Consider the following 17,338-nt stretch of genomic DNA (forward strand, 5'->3'; position numbering starts at 1 on the left):
CAGCAGCTTTTCAGTATGTTTTGTTATTTCTGTATAACAAAAAATTGACAACGAAGTTGGCTCTTTTACAATGGCGGTCAATGGGAAGTAATGTTTGTTTTCCCCATTTTTTGGTTGTGGTCGAGGGGAATTCCTTCTTAGGACATGAATATCGACTTGGACTATGGGGACACCTGAATAACTATTTTAGGTTCTAGATAGCACCTTTTATTCGAAGAGTGTCGCACTGCTTTGCTGATAGCTACTTTATTGAGGAAAAATGTACTTACTATGACTTTGATAGGTGGTTGTCTCAACCAAGCTATCTTAAGATGAATGCACTCACTGTAAGTCGCTCTGGACAAGAGCGTCTACAAAATGATTCAAATTAAAATGTAAATATAGAATTAATTGGTCAAAATGTTAGTTAATATAAACAATTATTACAAGTGAAAAAATACACAGCATACACATTCAAAAATGCTAAATCCCTATTACAGTAGGCCTAAGCCTGTTTTGTTTTTTGTTCCTTTTTGATTCACACAGTTCCTCTACGACAAGAAAATGTACTTCCTCTTTCTTCATCTTTCTTCTATCCTCAATGATTAAATAAGCCCACTTACTGTATATCAGCCCATAGCATGAAAAACTGGAGTAAGATATTCAAGAGCGGAGACCCTGAGAGTGTGGATGGGAACTCCTCTTCGAAGAGGATCTCCTCAAACAATTACCCAGCAGAGCTAACACCTCAGAGAACCTTTGAGGATAACCTTTCACATGATGCAAACTCCACTGCCCACTCATCCATCACTCCTCCACATGTACAAGGAGAGGGTGATGGTGGGGACGAGGGGACCCTAAAGGGCAGGTTGAGAACCCTCCTCCCCCAATCATGGGGCAGTATTCTCCACAAATTGGGGAAAGGTGATGCTGACTCTGATCTGAGCTCCAATGGGGTCAAGATTGTGCCCAATGGGACTAGGGTGAGTCCACCTGTCAGCCCAATAATAGAGAGGAGGTACTGGGACACTAAGGACTCACTGGGGACCTCCAGCAAGAGTTCCCGTAGGCCCTTGTTGAGGGACAGTCCCATAGACAATGACCAACTACATTATCTTCCAGAGGAATCAGAGTTGACCAGTATCCATCCAGCTGAGTACTATGCGGAGAAGGTGGAAGTCTACAAACTTAAGTACTCCTATATGAAATCCTGGCCTGGGTTACTTAGACTCCTGGCTGGGTTTGAGCTTCTCTTTGGGGGTATGGTCCTTGCCTGTGTCTGTGCCTACATCTATAAGGACAGTGAGTGGTCAAACGCCTATGGACTGTATAACAATAGTTATGGCACGTCGGGGTACTCCTATAATGGACCCATGACTCCATTCGTGATGGCGGTGGTTGGGGTGACGTGGATTGTAACCATCCTCCTACTGGTGATAGGGCTGACCATGTACTACCGTACCATTCTCCTGGACTCCCCCTGGTGGCCACTCACAGAAGGCATCATCAACGTCGCCCTGTTCCTCCTCTACATGGCGGCTGGAATCGTGTACCTGAATGACCTCAAACGTGGGGGGTTGTGTTACATGACCATTGGCATTAACCCCATAATGTCCAGCCTATGTCGGGTTGACGGAGGACAGATGGCTGGCACGGCTTTCATCTTCATCAACATGCTGCTGTACCTCATCAGCTTCCTGGTGTGTCTGAAGATGTGGAGGCATGAGGCCACCCGCAGGGAGAGGGAGTTCTTTGAGAACCAGGTAGGTGGTTGACTCATGGCATTTCCCATTGGCAATAGAATGGGCAATAGAATGGGCACTCTTGAGAGGCACATTGGTTTAAGGCACTGCATCTCAGTGCTAGAGGTGTCACTACAGACCCTGGTTCGATTCCAGGCTGTATCACAACCATCCGTGATTGAAAGTTCCATAGGGCGGTGCACAATTTCCCCAGCGTCGTCCTTTTTAGGGTTTGGCCGGGGTAGGCCGTCATTGTAAATAAGAATTTGTTCATAATTAGCTGACTTGCCTCGTTAAATGAAAAAATTTAATAAAAAAAATTGTCATCTGGAAGTTGTTATGGGAATGGTGCCAGATCAAGCAGTTCTTAGAGGAATGAGTAGAACAATGCCATAGACCTCAAAACAACAGCAGCAAAACAACCCATGTGGATGACACCATTGTTTCATATAGTCCTGCAGCTCAAGTCTATAACTGTTAATAAATTGAGTCCATCTTATCAGTTCTTACAACAACCACCTACGGGTAAAAAGCCACAGAGCTAATGTATTTGATGTCAGATAAACAAGGGCGGAAGTCGAGGAGTAGCCAATGTAGCCAAGTAAGCTTAGTTTTTTAATTGAAGACAACATATAGGAAAATTATGATTCTCTACCATATGTGTTTCATCTCTGTAGGAAGACGCAATACATATGATTGATAAAGTTGAACAATACAGTTAAATATATACAGTACCAGTCAAAAGTTTGGACACACCTACTCATTCAAGGGTTTTTCTTTATTTTCTACATTGTAGAATAATAGTGAAGACATCAAAGCTATAAAATAACACATATGGAATCATGTAGTAACCAAAATATATTTTAGATTTTAGATTCTTCAAAGTAGCCACCCTTTTCCTTGATGACAGCTTTGCCTTGATGACAGCTTTGCCTTGATGACAGCTTTGCACATGCTTGGCATTCTCTCAACCAGCTTCACCTGGAATGCTTTTCCAACAGTCTTCAAGGAGTTCCTACATATACTGAGCACTTGTTGGCTGCTTTTCCTTCACTCTGTGGTCCAACTCATCCCAAACCATCTCAATTGGGTTGAGGTCGGGTGATTATGGAGGCCAGGTCATCTGATGCAGCACTCCATCACTCTCCTTCTTGGTCAAATTGCCCTTACACAGCCTGGAGGTGTGTTGGGTCATTGTCCTGGTGAAAAACAAAAGATAGTCCCACTGATCGCAAAACAGATGGGATGGCGTATCGCTGCAGAATGCTGTGGTAGCCATGCTGGTTAAGCGTGCCTTGAATTCTAAATAAATCACAGACAGTGTCAACAGCAAAGCACCCCCACACCATCACACCTCCTCCTCCATGCTTCACAGTGGGAACCACACATGCGGAGATCATCCGTTCACCTACTCTGCGTCTCACAAAGACACGGCGGTTGGAACCAAAAATCTCAAATTTGGACTCATCAGACCAAAGAACAGATTTCCACCGGTCTAATGTCCACTGCTCATGTTTCTTGGCCCAAGCAAGCCTCTTTTTCTTATTGGTGTCCTTCAGTAGTTGTTAATTTGCAGCAATTCGACAATGAAGGCCTGATTCACGCAGTCTCCTCTGAACAGTTTATGTTGAGATGTGTCTGTTACTTGAACTCTGTGAGGTGCAATTAATTGCTGATTTCTAAGGCTGGTAACTCTAAGGAACAATTTGTTTTATTTAACCCTTATTTTAACCCTTATTTTAAGGGTTAAGTTGACTGAAAACACATTCTCATTTACAGCAACAGCATGGGGAATAGTTACAGGGGAGAGGATGAATTAGCCAATTGTAAACTGGGGATGATTAAGTGGCCATGAAGGTATGAGGGCCAGATTGGGAATTTTGCCAGGACACCAGGGTTCACACCACTACTCTTACGATAAGTGCCATGGGATCTTTAGTGACCACAGAGAGTCAGGAAACCTGTTGAACGTCCCATCCGAAAGACAGCAATATCCACAATCACTGCCCTGGGGAATTGGGATATTTTATTTAGACCAAAGGAAAGGGTGCCTCCTACTGGCTCTCCAACACCACTTCCAGCAGCATCTGGTCTCCCATCCAGGACCAACCCTGCTTGGCTTTAGAAGCAAGCCAGCAGTGGGATGCAGGGTGGTATGCTGCTGCTGGCTAGCTTATCCTCTGCACCAGAGGTAACTCTGGGTCTTCCATTCCTCATGAGAGCCAGTTTCATCATAGCGCTTGATGGTTTTTGTGACTGCACTTGAAGAAACTTTCAAAGTTCTTGAAATGTTCCGCATTGACTGACCTTCATGTCTGAAAGTAATGATGGATTGTCGTTTCTCTTTGCTTATTTGAGCTCTTCTTGCCATAATATGGACTTGGTCTTTTTACCAAATAGGGCTATCTTCTGTATACCACCCCTACCTTGTCACAACACAACTGATTGGCTCAAACGCATTAAGAAGGAAAGAAATTCCACAAATTAACTTTTAACAAGGCACACCTGTTAATTGAAATGCATTCCAGGTGACTACCACATGAAGCTGGTTGAGAGAATGCCAAGAGTGTGCAAAGCTGTCATCAAGGCAAAGGGTGGCTACTTTGACGAATCTCAAATAGGAAACATATTTTGATTTGTTTAACACTTTTTTGGTTACTACACGATTCCCTATGTGTTATTTCATAGTTTTAACGTCTTCACTATTATTATACAATGTAGAAAATAGTAAAAATAAAGAAAAACCCTGGAATGAGCAGGTGTGTCCAAACTTTTGACTGGTACTGTACATAACTTCACACAGTTGCAATCATCATATGAGGAAACATGAGGCAGGTTGTTTTCACCCTTTCAGCACAGTGTACATGTGTCATTGGATGCTTTGGTATCTAATATACTTTGAGTTGTTGCATGATACATAATTCTTCAACTTTGGCTTCAGGAGCATCTGAGGTCCATCTCTGTTGCCCAGACCAAACCTCCTAATCCCCAGACCAAGAGGATTGTGTTTGAGGATGAGATGGGCAGGCCAGTAAGGGCGAACAAACGCCTGCACATCACAGATTCCCATCAGGAGGAGCCAGGCAGCCGGAACAGAGCCAACCTCACAGGGTATGCCCAGAAGCCCAGAGTCATCGCAGACTATATAATGTGAGTGAGAGGATTTGCCTAATATCCTGACACTAATTTTGTGTAAGGATGTGAGGCTCTCGTGCTGAGGTACACATGGAGCAACAGGAAGTGCTCATATTTGGTTAAATTGCACTAGGTGTAATAGTGATATGTAGTAAGACATTATCTAACATAGCCTTGTGTCTTACCCTATCCCTTCAGTAAATATCCAGAAATCTTCTCTATGGAAGAAAGGGAAAAATACAAAGCTGTTTTTAACGACCAGTATCAGGAGTACAAGGACCTTCACAAAGATATCAGTACCACCTTCATGAAGTTCAGAGAGCTGGATGCCATGATGGGAAAACTCCTCAAAGATGGCAATAGTCATGAGGTGAGTGATTTCATCTAACTCTGCAAATCTGGGCTTGAGCCTCGAGGGTGTTTTCGATCTCACTATGATACAATACACCTTTCCTTTTTTCTGGAACTACGCTTGAACTGAATATATTTTTGTTATCTCATTGTCACTGTCACTGAGCAATGAGGCTAAAAATAGCATGTGACATCTGCATAATATTATTTTTAAACATGAATATCTTTCATCCTTTTAACCAATTTAATTGTGGGTGTTTGTTCTGTCCATTATGTAGGAGCAGAAGAGAATCCAGCGGATTTTGAAGAAGTATGAGCAAAACAAAAGTGTATGTGGCGAATGGAGACCCCTAACATTCCTCTCACGTTTCCTCACTCACGCTGAAACTATTCCAAAAATCATTCAGCAATCATTTTAACGTTCAACTGAGATGTAGTAGAATTGATACTGTTGTGTAAACAACCAGGTAATATTTGCTTTTTCAATAAAGCTGCCCATTCATGTGAATAATATTGCTGCTACTTTGAAACGGGGCCTCTAGATTTCTCATTTAACACCGCTTACATTCCAAAAACAATCAGTCTGTGGGGAAATATGTGAAGTGATGGAGCTGCAGTCAACACGATGTGTGTTTCTTTTTGACTTCACAGGACCCTGCCTTCCTGGAGAAGAAGGGACGCTGTGACTATCTGAAAGCTAAATTAAGCCACATCAAGAACAGGATCCGCAATTTCGACCAGGACAGCTTGGCAAAGGGTCGGACCTGAAGAAATAGCACACAGAGGGAACAAAAGATCCATCATTATTCTGTTCCTGTCACGCCTTTGATTGTTTCGTTATTTAAGCACCATTTGTTTTTTTGGTGTGTTGTTTATTTGGATTTCAGTAAATGTCTGTACAAATCAGTAACTGTGTGTTGTTCCATTATAGCCTACAACATGTTTTGTGCTACTGTAAAGATTACTTGTCCAGAAATATTGTGAGTGAGTTTCAGTCATGGAGTGAATGAACTCGTAAACCAACCCAGAGCGCGACTGTGTACCTTTGGACTTTTGTGGACAATGCTAACAGGGTCAATTCACATTTCATTGACTAGCATTGCATTTGTAGGGCTATACATATACACTACATAACATGGAGAGTTTTTTTGTATTTTCTTTATATGAATTTTTAAATATGAAATGATAAAAGGGCAGTAGGGAATCAACAATCCACTTGAATCTATAACACAGTAATGACATATGCAATACTTGCGTTTTTTTAACAATCCATAAGAATACAAAAAAACATTTGTTTTAGTAACTTATATATATATATATATATTTATAACAATCTATTCCTGTCAAGAGTTATGCAGGTAAGCCTATACAGCAGATGTATATTCTTCCAGATGTGTTGTATCTCTCCTCTACCTTTATATTAGTGATCTGGAAAAACGCGATAAGCGACATACAGTTTAAGGTAGGCTCTCTCTCTCTCTCCAGTCTCCACATTTTGAAGGAGAGCGCGATAGTTTTTGAAAAGTCTACTGTGTTGAGACCTTGCGCACCGCCATGCGCATTGGAGCAGCCAAGAGAACAGGCAGTGCACACCTTTTAATAGTTTCAGGAGATGTAGCCTACATGCGCGAAAAAGCTTCGAAAAGTAGGCCTATATTCGAAGTGCTAATAGCTGTAATGCTAAACTTTTTTTTTGCACAATGACCGTTTTTCAATAACATTAGCCTACAGACGTTTCAGGTAAGTGAACGTTATCAGTTGGTACTACAATTATGTTTGACAGGCTGTGTTGGTGACACGGAATTTGGAATGTAATGTAATGACTCCATCTGATAAACCCTGGAAAATTAAAGTAGCATATAGGATAAAATTCTTTGTTTTTTGTTTGTGTGAGCAGAAAAGCTGCTAAACGTTTAAGGGTTGCGTTTTTTTAGTCTTTCTCTTGTTAATTTATATTATTTCACCGTTATTTATACAGGTAAGTAAATTAAGAACAAATTGTTATTTATTTACAATGACGACCTGTCTAACACATTAATAAACAACACATCAACAAACAACAATTACACTACATATCTATTACACATAATTTACACAGTACATGAAAAGCAAACACAAAAAGAAACATAATCCTATAAAACGAACACATTCTTCAGTAAAAAGGCCCTCTAACATCAGCCTGAATCGCTCTAGAATAGGGATGGGCAATTTGTGCCCGCATATCCTTTCCCCCAAAAAACTTTTTTTGTAGAAATTGCACCTTGTGTATTCTACTATTCAACTCTCAACAGTCTCAACTGTACAATTACACAAGGTGCCATTTCGAATGTTTGATGTGCATCAGCAGGTTATCTCTTGTTATGTCAGTCTGACTGCACTTAATTAGCCTATGTCAGCTGACCTTCAAATATATATATAAAAAATAGTTTTGTATCCTTTATTTTGTACTTTTTAACACTTTTTCGTGATATCCAATTGGTAGTAACAGTCTTATCCCATCACTGAAATGGTGGCCCCCACATCCATCTGTAGACCATCCCTGCCCTAAAGGTACCAAATCCACCAACTTTAAGGCCTTTTGGAGATCATTCCACACAAGAGGCACAAAAAAACTAGACCTTCATGTTTATATTTATAGGCCTGCATGTTTGTTGGTTGGGCAAATATTCTTGTGCTTTTACTGTGGTGTGCAGGCCTATTTTTAGAATTGTATGCAAAAACATTTTTAAATTAGTTTTCACCATTAGTAATAATAATTTCATACAGGATATGGACTGTGGCCAGTGAATATAGCAGTATCGTGTATTTTGGATGACTGAAGCCTTGAACTTGCTTGCTTTGATGCCTGTCAGCCTTTCATGAGTTCAGCTCTTGAATTATTTACTGTATCCTGCCTATCAGAGACCACAGATGTGTGTTCTAACTTTACTATCCTTTTGAGTTCCAAAAGTTCTCACAAGGATAGTAAAACAAGGAACATTTGACAAGTGGAGTCATTTCACTGTCCCCAAAAGAAAAATGCTATTTTAGGCTTAGGGGTTAGGTTTAGGGTTAGAGTTAGAATTAGGGTTAGAGTTAGAATTAGGGTTAGGAGTTAGGATTAGGTTAATGGTTAGGGTTAGGGGTTTGGGTTTAAGATTAGGGTTAAGGTTAGGGAAAATAGTAGTTTGAATGGGAATAAATGTTTTGGTCCCCACTTGGATAGTAAAACCAACGTGTGCGTGTGTGTATGTGCGTGTGTGTGTGTGTGTGTAGACCTAAACATAGCTCAGGTTAGAGTGGTGACAGTCAGATGTAACCGTGAGGGCATAGTCACTATCATCATTACATGCCTTATATTGCACCCTCCCCTTGTATATTCATCACATGCGGACAGGACACATGACACCTGGACTTAAGCAGCTGAGAGGTAGAGAGCACAGTGGAAAACACCACGCATCACTGCACACACTGCTGCTGCTGGCTGTCTAAATTATTGAGGTCCACTGGGTTGAGTTGCAGTGGACTGATGAGTTGTGCTGTTCACTGAGGGAGAGGGAGCGTTGTTGGCAACAAAACTAATGAGAATACCGTCGGTTGGGCAAACACACAGAGAGAAGAGAGACACTCCAAATCTATCCAATGTGTCGTTCCAATGCGATGTAAAGGCACGTGATGTCATTTGATATCATGATATGATTTATATAATTTGCTATAAGATGTGATTTGTTATGATAGTACATTAGTATGACATATTAAAATGTATGTCTTGTTTTGCAGGCTTCCCTTCTCTCTGAATCATGTATGAGCCGCGGCACTATGACAACCCACCCATCTATAGTCCTCCCTACACTGCTACCTCCAATGGATTCTACACCCACAGAACTGTGCACTCCCCAAGGAGCAACTTTGACCCCTACCCTCCTCCCCCTGACTCATTCTATATGGAAGATAGGCCTCAACACTTCTACAAATGGTTCTCTGCTCCTGGGCTTGTCAAAACCATGGAAGGAGCGACAGTCATCTTCTGTTTCCTCATTTTTGCCTGTGTAGCCTCCACGTTGGTCTGGGACATGCACGGAGCAGGAATAGGAATGGGGGGCTATGGAACAGGGTCTATGGGGGTTGGCAGTGGCACTGGTGGCTATTACGGAGGCAGCTATGGCTATTCCAGCTCCTACATGACCCCCTATTCGGCCAAGTCGGCCATGATATCCATGGCGGCCATTAACTTCCTGGTTTCTCTGGGCTTCCTTGTGGGGAGTTTTTCTCGGTCGCCTGCTATGCGCGGTCGGAGGTTTTACCTGACAGTGTTAGTCTGTGACGTTGTCCTGGCGGTGCTGCAGGGCATCATTGACATTGTGTTCGTGATCGGTGTCAACCCCATGTCACAGAGCTCTCAGAGCATGCTCTATAACCCCATGCTTATGATGTGCCAGAACATGCAGGGAAGCCCCAGTCTAAGTGGGAGTGTGGGAGCGGGGTTCCCTGGGGGTTTCCCCATGTACAACCAGTATCTCCAACACTACTGCTACATGGACCCTGAAGAGGTGGGTCAAAGCTTTACTTCAATGCCCTTCGTAATTATTGGAACAGTGAAGCATTTTTTATTCTTATGGCTCTATACTCCAAAAGTTTGGATTTGAAATCAAACAATGACTATGAGGTTAAAGTGCAGACTGAAGAAAAATGCTTCACTGTCCCAATAATTACGGAGAGCACTGTACATCTTTACTATATAAACTTTAACAGTTTACTACTACAGTACATGCTATGAAATACTTTTGACCCCTTTTTGTTTTCTCAGTTGGATAGCTGTTGTAATAAATGGCAATCATTGTGGCTAATCATATTACATTTAATTATAGATACTCTTTCATTCACCTAAAGAAATTAATCATATGTAGTGATGAGAACACATTTAATTTACCCTCTATTTCAGGCTGTGGCGTTAGTGCTTGGGTTGTTAGTAGTGGTGATGCTGTGTGTAGCTGCATACTACGCCTACAAAACCCGCAGTAAGATCTGGCGCCACGGCAAACCCAACATTATCTGGGACCGACCTCTGCTCAGACCACCTGAACGAAATGATGTACAGGACTGGGTAAGTGGAGCATTTGATTTCTTGCGGTACAAAAATGGACAGGAATTCACTGCAGTAGTCCTATCCTACTCACGTTGGCCAAGAACATCCATAATGTGGTTGGTTACATCACAAACAGTTCACATGTTTGACCCAGTGCGTTACAATGAATTCCTTTGTGTCCCAACCTGTCACCTGGATAACTAGATCGATAGCAAAGGTGGACGTCACTGTTGGGGGACAGCTTAAAGGTGATATAAGCTCTCAAGGTTGTTGTTGGAAGACTAAACATTGTGTTGTGGTGTGGTGATATTTAAGCAATAACACCCGAGGAGGTGTTGCGTCGTGCCTATGAACAGCCCTTAGCCGTGGTATATTGGCCATAGAAACCCCCGAGGTGCCTTATTGCTATTATAAACTGGTTACCAACATAATTAGGTCAGTAAAAATAACGGTTTTGTCATACCTGTGGTATACGGTCTGATGTACCACGGCTGTCAGCCAATCAACATTCAGGGCTCAAACCACCCAGTTTATAAAAGCTCTCAACATAGTGGTTGGAAGAATAAACATGGCATTGTGGTGTGATCATTAGGTGGCTGTGGTCACAGATTATCCATTATATTGACCAAATACTCAAGTGGCCTCTCTAACAATGAAAACAAATGTCTTAAAAAAATGGAAGGCAGTTGGGAGGAGGCAAGGTCAGGTTGGACCATTCTAGCCAATGAGAGGGGGTGTATGTGTGTAAACACCAGGCACAACACTAAAAACGAAGTGCTTTGTAACACTAAAACTAGTGGCAACTGAGCTGCTACCACCTTAAAGGAGATGAAACGTTAACTTTGCTGGAGTATTGAAACACATGGTTCTGAGGGTATTGAGACAGATTTAAGGTGGACTGAAACATTCATCCTGAGGTGATCTGAAACATGACGGTGTGATGTAACACCACATAATCAAGAGTTGTGCAACACCTTGCCAGAGATTGGGAGCGCTAACTAGAGCCCTGCACAGGCATGAATTTTACGCCTGAGTCCTTCCCATGCCTGTGACGTTCAGGCTCAACCCTACCCAGGCCCGATTGCTTCTGCCAAATTTAAGGCCCTGTCCGAAGACCTGAAATCCTCTTTGTCTGTCACTCTATCACTCCCTGCGCTCAGGCAGCTCGCTCTGCGCTCAGGCAGCTCGCTCTGCGCTCAGGCAGCTCGCTCTGCGCTCAGGCAGCTCGCTCTGCGCTCAGGCAGCTCGCTCTGCATGCACTCTGCTCATGGCGGCTCTGTGTATACATAGCAATGGCTCCACTTGGGCTGCTCTGCCAGAGATATTAGAGAAAGGAGGAGATAGGAATCCCATTTGGCAATGAATGGAGGAATGTATAACGCCCAGCAGACCGTCGAACAATTGCGTTCACGTTGTCATAATCCCTTCTCAAAGTTAGGGTATGAGTCGAGAAACGTGCCTATTTTCCTTGAAAGTACCATAACCCTCCCGTTGTCCTCCCATTCTGCCTACTCCCCGTGTCCCCGGCGGGTCACCCTGTCCCGTCTCGGCCTAAGGCCCAGAGGGCACAAGTGTGACAGTAGGCGTGCGAACAGCCTTTGCAGATGTATTTCTTACACCTGCAGCACACCGTGTGTGTCTTGGCGTCCTTCTTGGGCGGGCAGAGCTGACACCTCTTCCTCTTACTCGCAGGGTGGCGGCCGGGCCAGCGGCGTCCGGGCCAGCGGCGTCCGGGCCAGCGGCGTTCTCCCGGAGGAGCCGCGTCGCGGTCAAAACTCTGCAGGACTTTGACAAGCGCGGACACGGCTTCGGTGCGGGGGAGACGCTGCCTTCTTTGTATCAAGGGCTTGACAAGCGCCTTTCCCAGCTGCTCCAGGAACACTCTCCTCTTGTTCCGCTTCCGAGGCATCCAATCGGGCTTGATCTCTCGCCATATGACAAAGGCGTTGTAGGAGGACACGTCGAGGCTGTTGTGGAAGATGACCAGGGGCCAGCGGGCAGTCATCCGTCTGCAGCTGTAGGTGCCGGCCACCTTGTCTAGGTTGTCCACGCCGCCCTTGTTGCGGTTGTAGTCTAGGATGAGGGCCGGCTTCCGGTCTCGGCGATCGCTAACGTCGGCCTCCGTGTGCAGCGTGCTCAGGAGTAGCACATTCTTATTTCTCTTTGCCAGGTAGGACACCAGAGTGGCGGTGGGCGTGAAGGCGAACCTGGAGGACGAGACCTGTCTGCCTTTTGACTGGAGCAGAGCGGGAGGGAGCTCGGGCTTGTTCTTTCGCACCGTGCCGACCATGGTCAGGTTCCTCTCGAGGAGCCGCTGGCCGAGTTCGTAGGAGGTGAAGAAATTGTCGCAGGTGACGTTGTGACCACCGGGCAGCCCCTGCGTGAGATCGAGGACGACGCGGGCGCCCTGGTTCTTCTCGGGGGCTCCGCCGGCCGCCTTACCGGTGTAGACTTGCATCTTCCAAGCGTAGCTGGACTTGGCGTCGCAGGCCACCCACGACTTGATGCCGTATTTGGCCGGCTTGCTGGGGATGTACTGTCGGAAAGGACAGCGCCCTTTTGGGAGAGGGAGAGGAAGGAGATTAGCGGCGGCGGCGGCGTCACTGATGCTGACGCTGACGCTACCCCTCTATACTACCGCTGGCTCATCATTTGGGGCGAACGGCGTTTATGTTACACGCTGCCGCTGCCGATGCTACTGCTGACGCTACCTCTCTATACTACACGTACACAGATACACAGATACATAGACAGTACCTCTGAACGGGACCAGTTGTTGGTCCACCGTCAAGTCAGACCCCAGGTTGAGAGGAAGGAGATTAGCAGCGTCATGCTGCTGATGCTACTGCTGATGCTACTACTGCTGCTACTGCTGCTGCTACTGCTGCTGCTGATGCTGATGCTACTGCTGCTGCTGATGATGATGCTACTGCTGCTGATGCCGCTACCTCTCTATACTACTGCTGGCTCATCATTGGGGGCGCACGGCGTTTATGTTACACGCTGACGCTACCTCTCTATAGTACACGTACGTACGTACGTACGTACGCACAGATACGCACAGATACGCACAGACGGTACCTCTGAACGGGACCAGTTGTTCGTCCACCGTCAAGTCGGACCCCGGGTTGTAGAGGGCCGGCAGCCGCTCCTCCCACAGGTCCCAGACCTCTCTTATGGCCGCCAGTCTGTCGGCGGCGAGTCTCGCGGGTCTCGACCGGCGGTCGTTGAATCGCAGCAGCCTCGAGTACTTGTGAAAGACCTTGAGCGGCATGGTGGCTCGGAACACGGTCCTGCCGCTCTCCGCGTCCCACAGGCTGGCCGCGGCCTCGCCCCGGGACCTGTAGACGCCCGCTAGGATTAGCAGCCCTAGGTAGGCGCGCAGGTCGACTGAGTCCATGGGTCGCCAGCCGTCACCGTATTTTCTCACCCCCTGCAGATTCGTCATGTCCACAATGATCCTTTCTATCGCCGGCGTGACAAACAGCCGGAAGGTGGACTCGATGTCGAGCGCGCGCGGCGTAGGCCGTAGGGCCAGGCGTCGCAGCGGGGCCGGGGTGGCGGACGGCGCAGGGCAGGTCCGGGCCGCAATAGGCCGCGGAGGACCATTTGATTTTGCCGTTTTTTGACAGCAACGTCTCCCTTTGGGCTTGGCCGGCTGCCGCCGCCGTGTCCTCTGGCTCTGGCTCTCTGTCTCGCTCTCGGGTAGCGGCCATGTCTCCCTCTCGCTCTCCCTCTCGCTCTTCCTCCTCCTCCTCCGAAGAAGAGGAGCACGACCGCAAGGCCGAGTCGTCCGCGTCATGTTCGGGGTCGTATTTCTCGCCGTCTTCATCTTCCGAAACGTCCTCCTCTTCGGAATCGCAAAAGTCTTCTTCGTCTTCTCGGTCGACACTGGAGGCTATCTGTTCCAGGACCTGAGCCGCGCTGAAACCGGGACCACGGCGAGGCGTCGGCGGCGGCCTCACGCTCGGCGGGGTTGTATTCCTCGCCGTCGTCCTCATCGTCGTCTTCTTCTTCTTCTTCCTGACAATATTAGTAGCCTCTCTACGGCCGGCCGACTGCACGCTGACGCACCGCGCCCGGCCTGGGGGGTCGCTCTGACCCGGCCAACGGCAGGGGGGGTTACAACATACGCATTGCTAACACTTCCCCCGGGGTCTCTCTGACCCGGCCTGGACGCGGGGGGGAACGGCTCCTAACACATGGCCGAGCCGGGGGGTTGCTCTGACCCGGCCTGGACAACTGCAGAGGGGGTTATAACATAAGCATTGCTAACACATGGCCGAGCCGGGGGGTCGCTCTGACCCGGCCTGGACAACTGCAGAGGGGGTTATAACACACGCATTGCTAACACATGGCCGAGCCAGGGGGTCTCTCTGACCCGGCCTGGACGCGGGGGAACGGCTCCTAACACATGGCCGAGCCAGGGGGTCTCTCTGACCCGGCCTGGACGCGGGGGAACAGCTCCTAACACATGGCCGAGCCAGCGGGTCGCTCTGACCCGGCCGAGACAACGGGAGGGTTAATGTCACGATGCCAAAGCTAGACAATATTACAGATAGCAAGTTAATTATCTCACATCTTGGAAAATATTTGTAATATTGTACTTTTTGTTGACGAAATTCATGCTAATGTTGGGTTTTTGACCTAGCGCCCAATTGACTCATTCAAATAAAATGAAATCAAATCAAATGTAATTTATCACATGTGCCTGAATACTGTGAAATGCTTAGCGACAAGCCCTTAACCAACAATGTAGTTCACTCCTTGAAGGAGAGCTCTCCTATCCCAGAATGCACCTTGCGGCCCATTGACGTAGCATGGGCAACGTACACAATGGGCGTTAATGCGATTACAATGGAGTTTCCCCATCTCCTCAAAAGTATTTCTGGCTCTGCTCAATGAAGGAAGAGACATAAGAGTCCAGTGAGCTGTTAGCTACTTTTGATCAGTCTAAACTCTAAAGTCAAAGGAACATCTCTCCTGTTTTATATTTGACAAGGTCTAATTACTTCCGACACCATGATCTTAGTCAGATATGACTGTACTGCTCAGCAGAGTACGTGCAAATGGCTCAGCTTCAAAATGTTACTGATAAATTTAGTGATACCCGAGCCCTGCCGTACCCTAGTTATTGAGGGAAAAACAGGCCCTTCCCGGCCCTAACCCGATGTATAACGTTGGCGCCCGTTGGGCTCAGATCAGGTAGCAGAGTTTCCTCTCTCTAAAGCTCCTAAACACTATGATGGTGTTCTGAATCCTGTCTAGTGCAGAATTAGATCTTTTCTTCTGGAGTTTCCAAGTACTGTAAATGGGAGTCCCTCTTATTGTACACTGAGTATACAAAACATTAGGAACACCTGCCATTTCCATGACAGACTGGCCAGGTGAATCCAGATGATAGTTATGACCCCTTAGTGATGTCACTTGTTAATCCTTCAGAGTCTATTGACACAAACGTCAATGCGTCAATCTCCATCAAAATCTGTCAGTTTAAGATAGAGATATCAGTTTGTTTGCGTGGGCTGCATTTCTATTCACCGCATCTGCCTATGTCGGCCTTCCACATCTGCAGTGGATGGTGGCCGAGCTAAAGTGGTGTTTGTCAGACCATGAGAAATCCTGAAAATCGGAATTCTCACAAACGTCTGTAGTGTCCAAACGGTTTGGCCTACAACAGGGATCATCAACTGCAAATTGTCCACAACAAGCACAAACAGATATAACGTTTGACTAAAACAATCATTTCAAATCTTGCTCACATTTGTTTACGATCACGTGTCTCTCTATTATGTGTGAGAATACTTGGGAACAGATTTCTTAAATTAAAATCACTTGGAGCTGATTTCCTGGTGTTTTCACAGTCTTTTATGTCACAAAAAGTTTATTTATTATATTTTTTTTGCTCAGAAAGATTGGTGGCCGAATAAGTTGGGGAACCCTGGCCTACAAACTTCTCCACTCTATGGAAAGGGGAGACTCTTACGAACACAATGGTGCTCTCCCTTGTATCACAGGTCTTGTCTGAATGGAACCCAGTGTCACAGGACTCGTCTGAATATAACCCATACAAACGAATGGATGTATGGAGGTAGTTTTGTGCCAACAAAAATAAGGGGTTAAATATGTGTCCACAAAAAAATAAAACATTTCTTGAGCTTTCTTATATCTCCTTGATATAGGACAGACACTTCAAAACCTTATGATTTATTTTTTGACTGTCTTTTTTGGCATTTATGAATGCATTATTCAGTGCATTTCTAGGGGCTAGTAGTAAAGGCCAAATTCAATCATTTCAAATGATTATTTTATACCTAAAGGGGTCATAACATTCAAAATCAAATAGCTAAACGAACGATGGTATGACCATCTTAAAACAACTCCATATGTACTTTTAAAGGTTAAATCCACGTAAGTCAGTATAGATGAGGGGAGGAGACAGGTTAAATAATAATTTTTAAGATGAGACATGGATTGTGTATGTGTGCCATTCAGAGGGTGAACAGACAAAGGTAGTAGAATGGTAGTAGGTGCCAGGCGCACCGGTTTGTGTTAAGAACTGCAACGCTGCTGGGTTTTTCACACTCAACAGTTTCCCGTATGTATCAAGAATGGTCCACCACCCTTAGGACATCCAACCAACTTGACAGATGTAGGATCTTAATTTCATCATTTTTGTTGCTGAGAATTTTCCTGCACAGCAGAAAAGGCTAACTTTTAGTGTATTCTATGTTTAAAAAGGCTTCTAAAGTTTGTAATTTACACTTTAAAATGTCAGACTTGATTTGCCCTAATGAAATATATCAAACTCTACAAAACAATGTCTTAATTATAATCCACAAAATAATTCACATTTGCTGTTGCTGCAGGATTATTTTCCTGCTGTAGCAAACTGGCTCAAATTAAGATCCTACACCTGTAGAGTCCATTCCCCGATGAAATGAGGACGTTCTGGAGGGCAAAAAAAGCACTTGTAAAAAAACTTCAGCCCAGGGCTCAATGCGATCCACCAGTCATCCATTATGCTAATATCCTGACCTGAGTCTTTAAATTCAGATGATGTTAC

At 45.4% G+C, this 17,338-nt stretch overlaps 2 protein-coding genes across 4 annotated transcripts in view; both read left to right on the top strand.

The window, feature by feature from the left end:
- LOC115169969 (MARVEL domain-containing protein 2) overlaps positions 1–6,114 on the top strand; it is an 8,497-nt gene extending 2,383 nt beyond the window's left edge. Inside the window, exons 2-6 of one of the 2 annotated variants that reach the window (XM_029726133.1) lie at positions 594–1,742; positions 4,663–4,871; positions 5,055–5,226; positions 5,486–5,536; positions 5,859–6,114. In XM_029726133.1, the coding sequence (XP_029581993.1) occupies positions 621–1,742; positions 4,663–4,871; positions 5,055–5,226; positions 5,486–5,536; positions 5,859–5,975 (1,671 nt within the window). In that variant the 5' untranslated portion in view covers positions 594–620 and the 3' untranslated portion in view covers positions 5,976–6,114. Of the gene's footprint in view, positions 1–525; positions 1,743–4,662; positions 4,872–5,054; positions 5,227–5,485; positions 5,537–5,858 lie in introns of both variants that reach the window. The other variant, XM_029726132.1, reaches the window with a different exon arrangement.
- A 751-nt stretch (positions 6,115–6,865) lies between these two features.
- Positions 6,866–17,338, top strand: part of zgc:154006 (Occludin_ELL domain-containing protein) — a 29,185-nt gene continuing 18,712 nt past the window's right edge. For both annotated transcript variants that reach the window (XR_003870947.1, XM_029726134.1), the window contains exons 1-3: positions 6,866–6,947; positions 8,967–9,736; positions 10,129–10,290. Coding sequence is in view for 1 of the 2 variants with exons in the window: in XM_029726134.1 (XP_029581994.1) it covers positions 8,987–9,736; positions 10,129–10,290 (912 nt within the window). In the remaining variant the exon portion in view is untranslated. The remainder of the gene's footprint in view (positions 6,948–8,966; positions 9,737–10,128; positions 10,291–17,338) is intronic.

The sequence above is a fragment of the Salmo trutta genome, chromosome 31, assembly GCF_901001165.1.
Source record: "Salmo trutta chromosome 31, fSalTru1.1, whole genome shotgun sequence".
Taxonomy (NCBI): Eukaryota; Metazoa; Chordata; class Actinopteri; order Salmoniformes; family Salmonidae; genus Salmo; species Salmo trutta.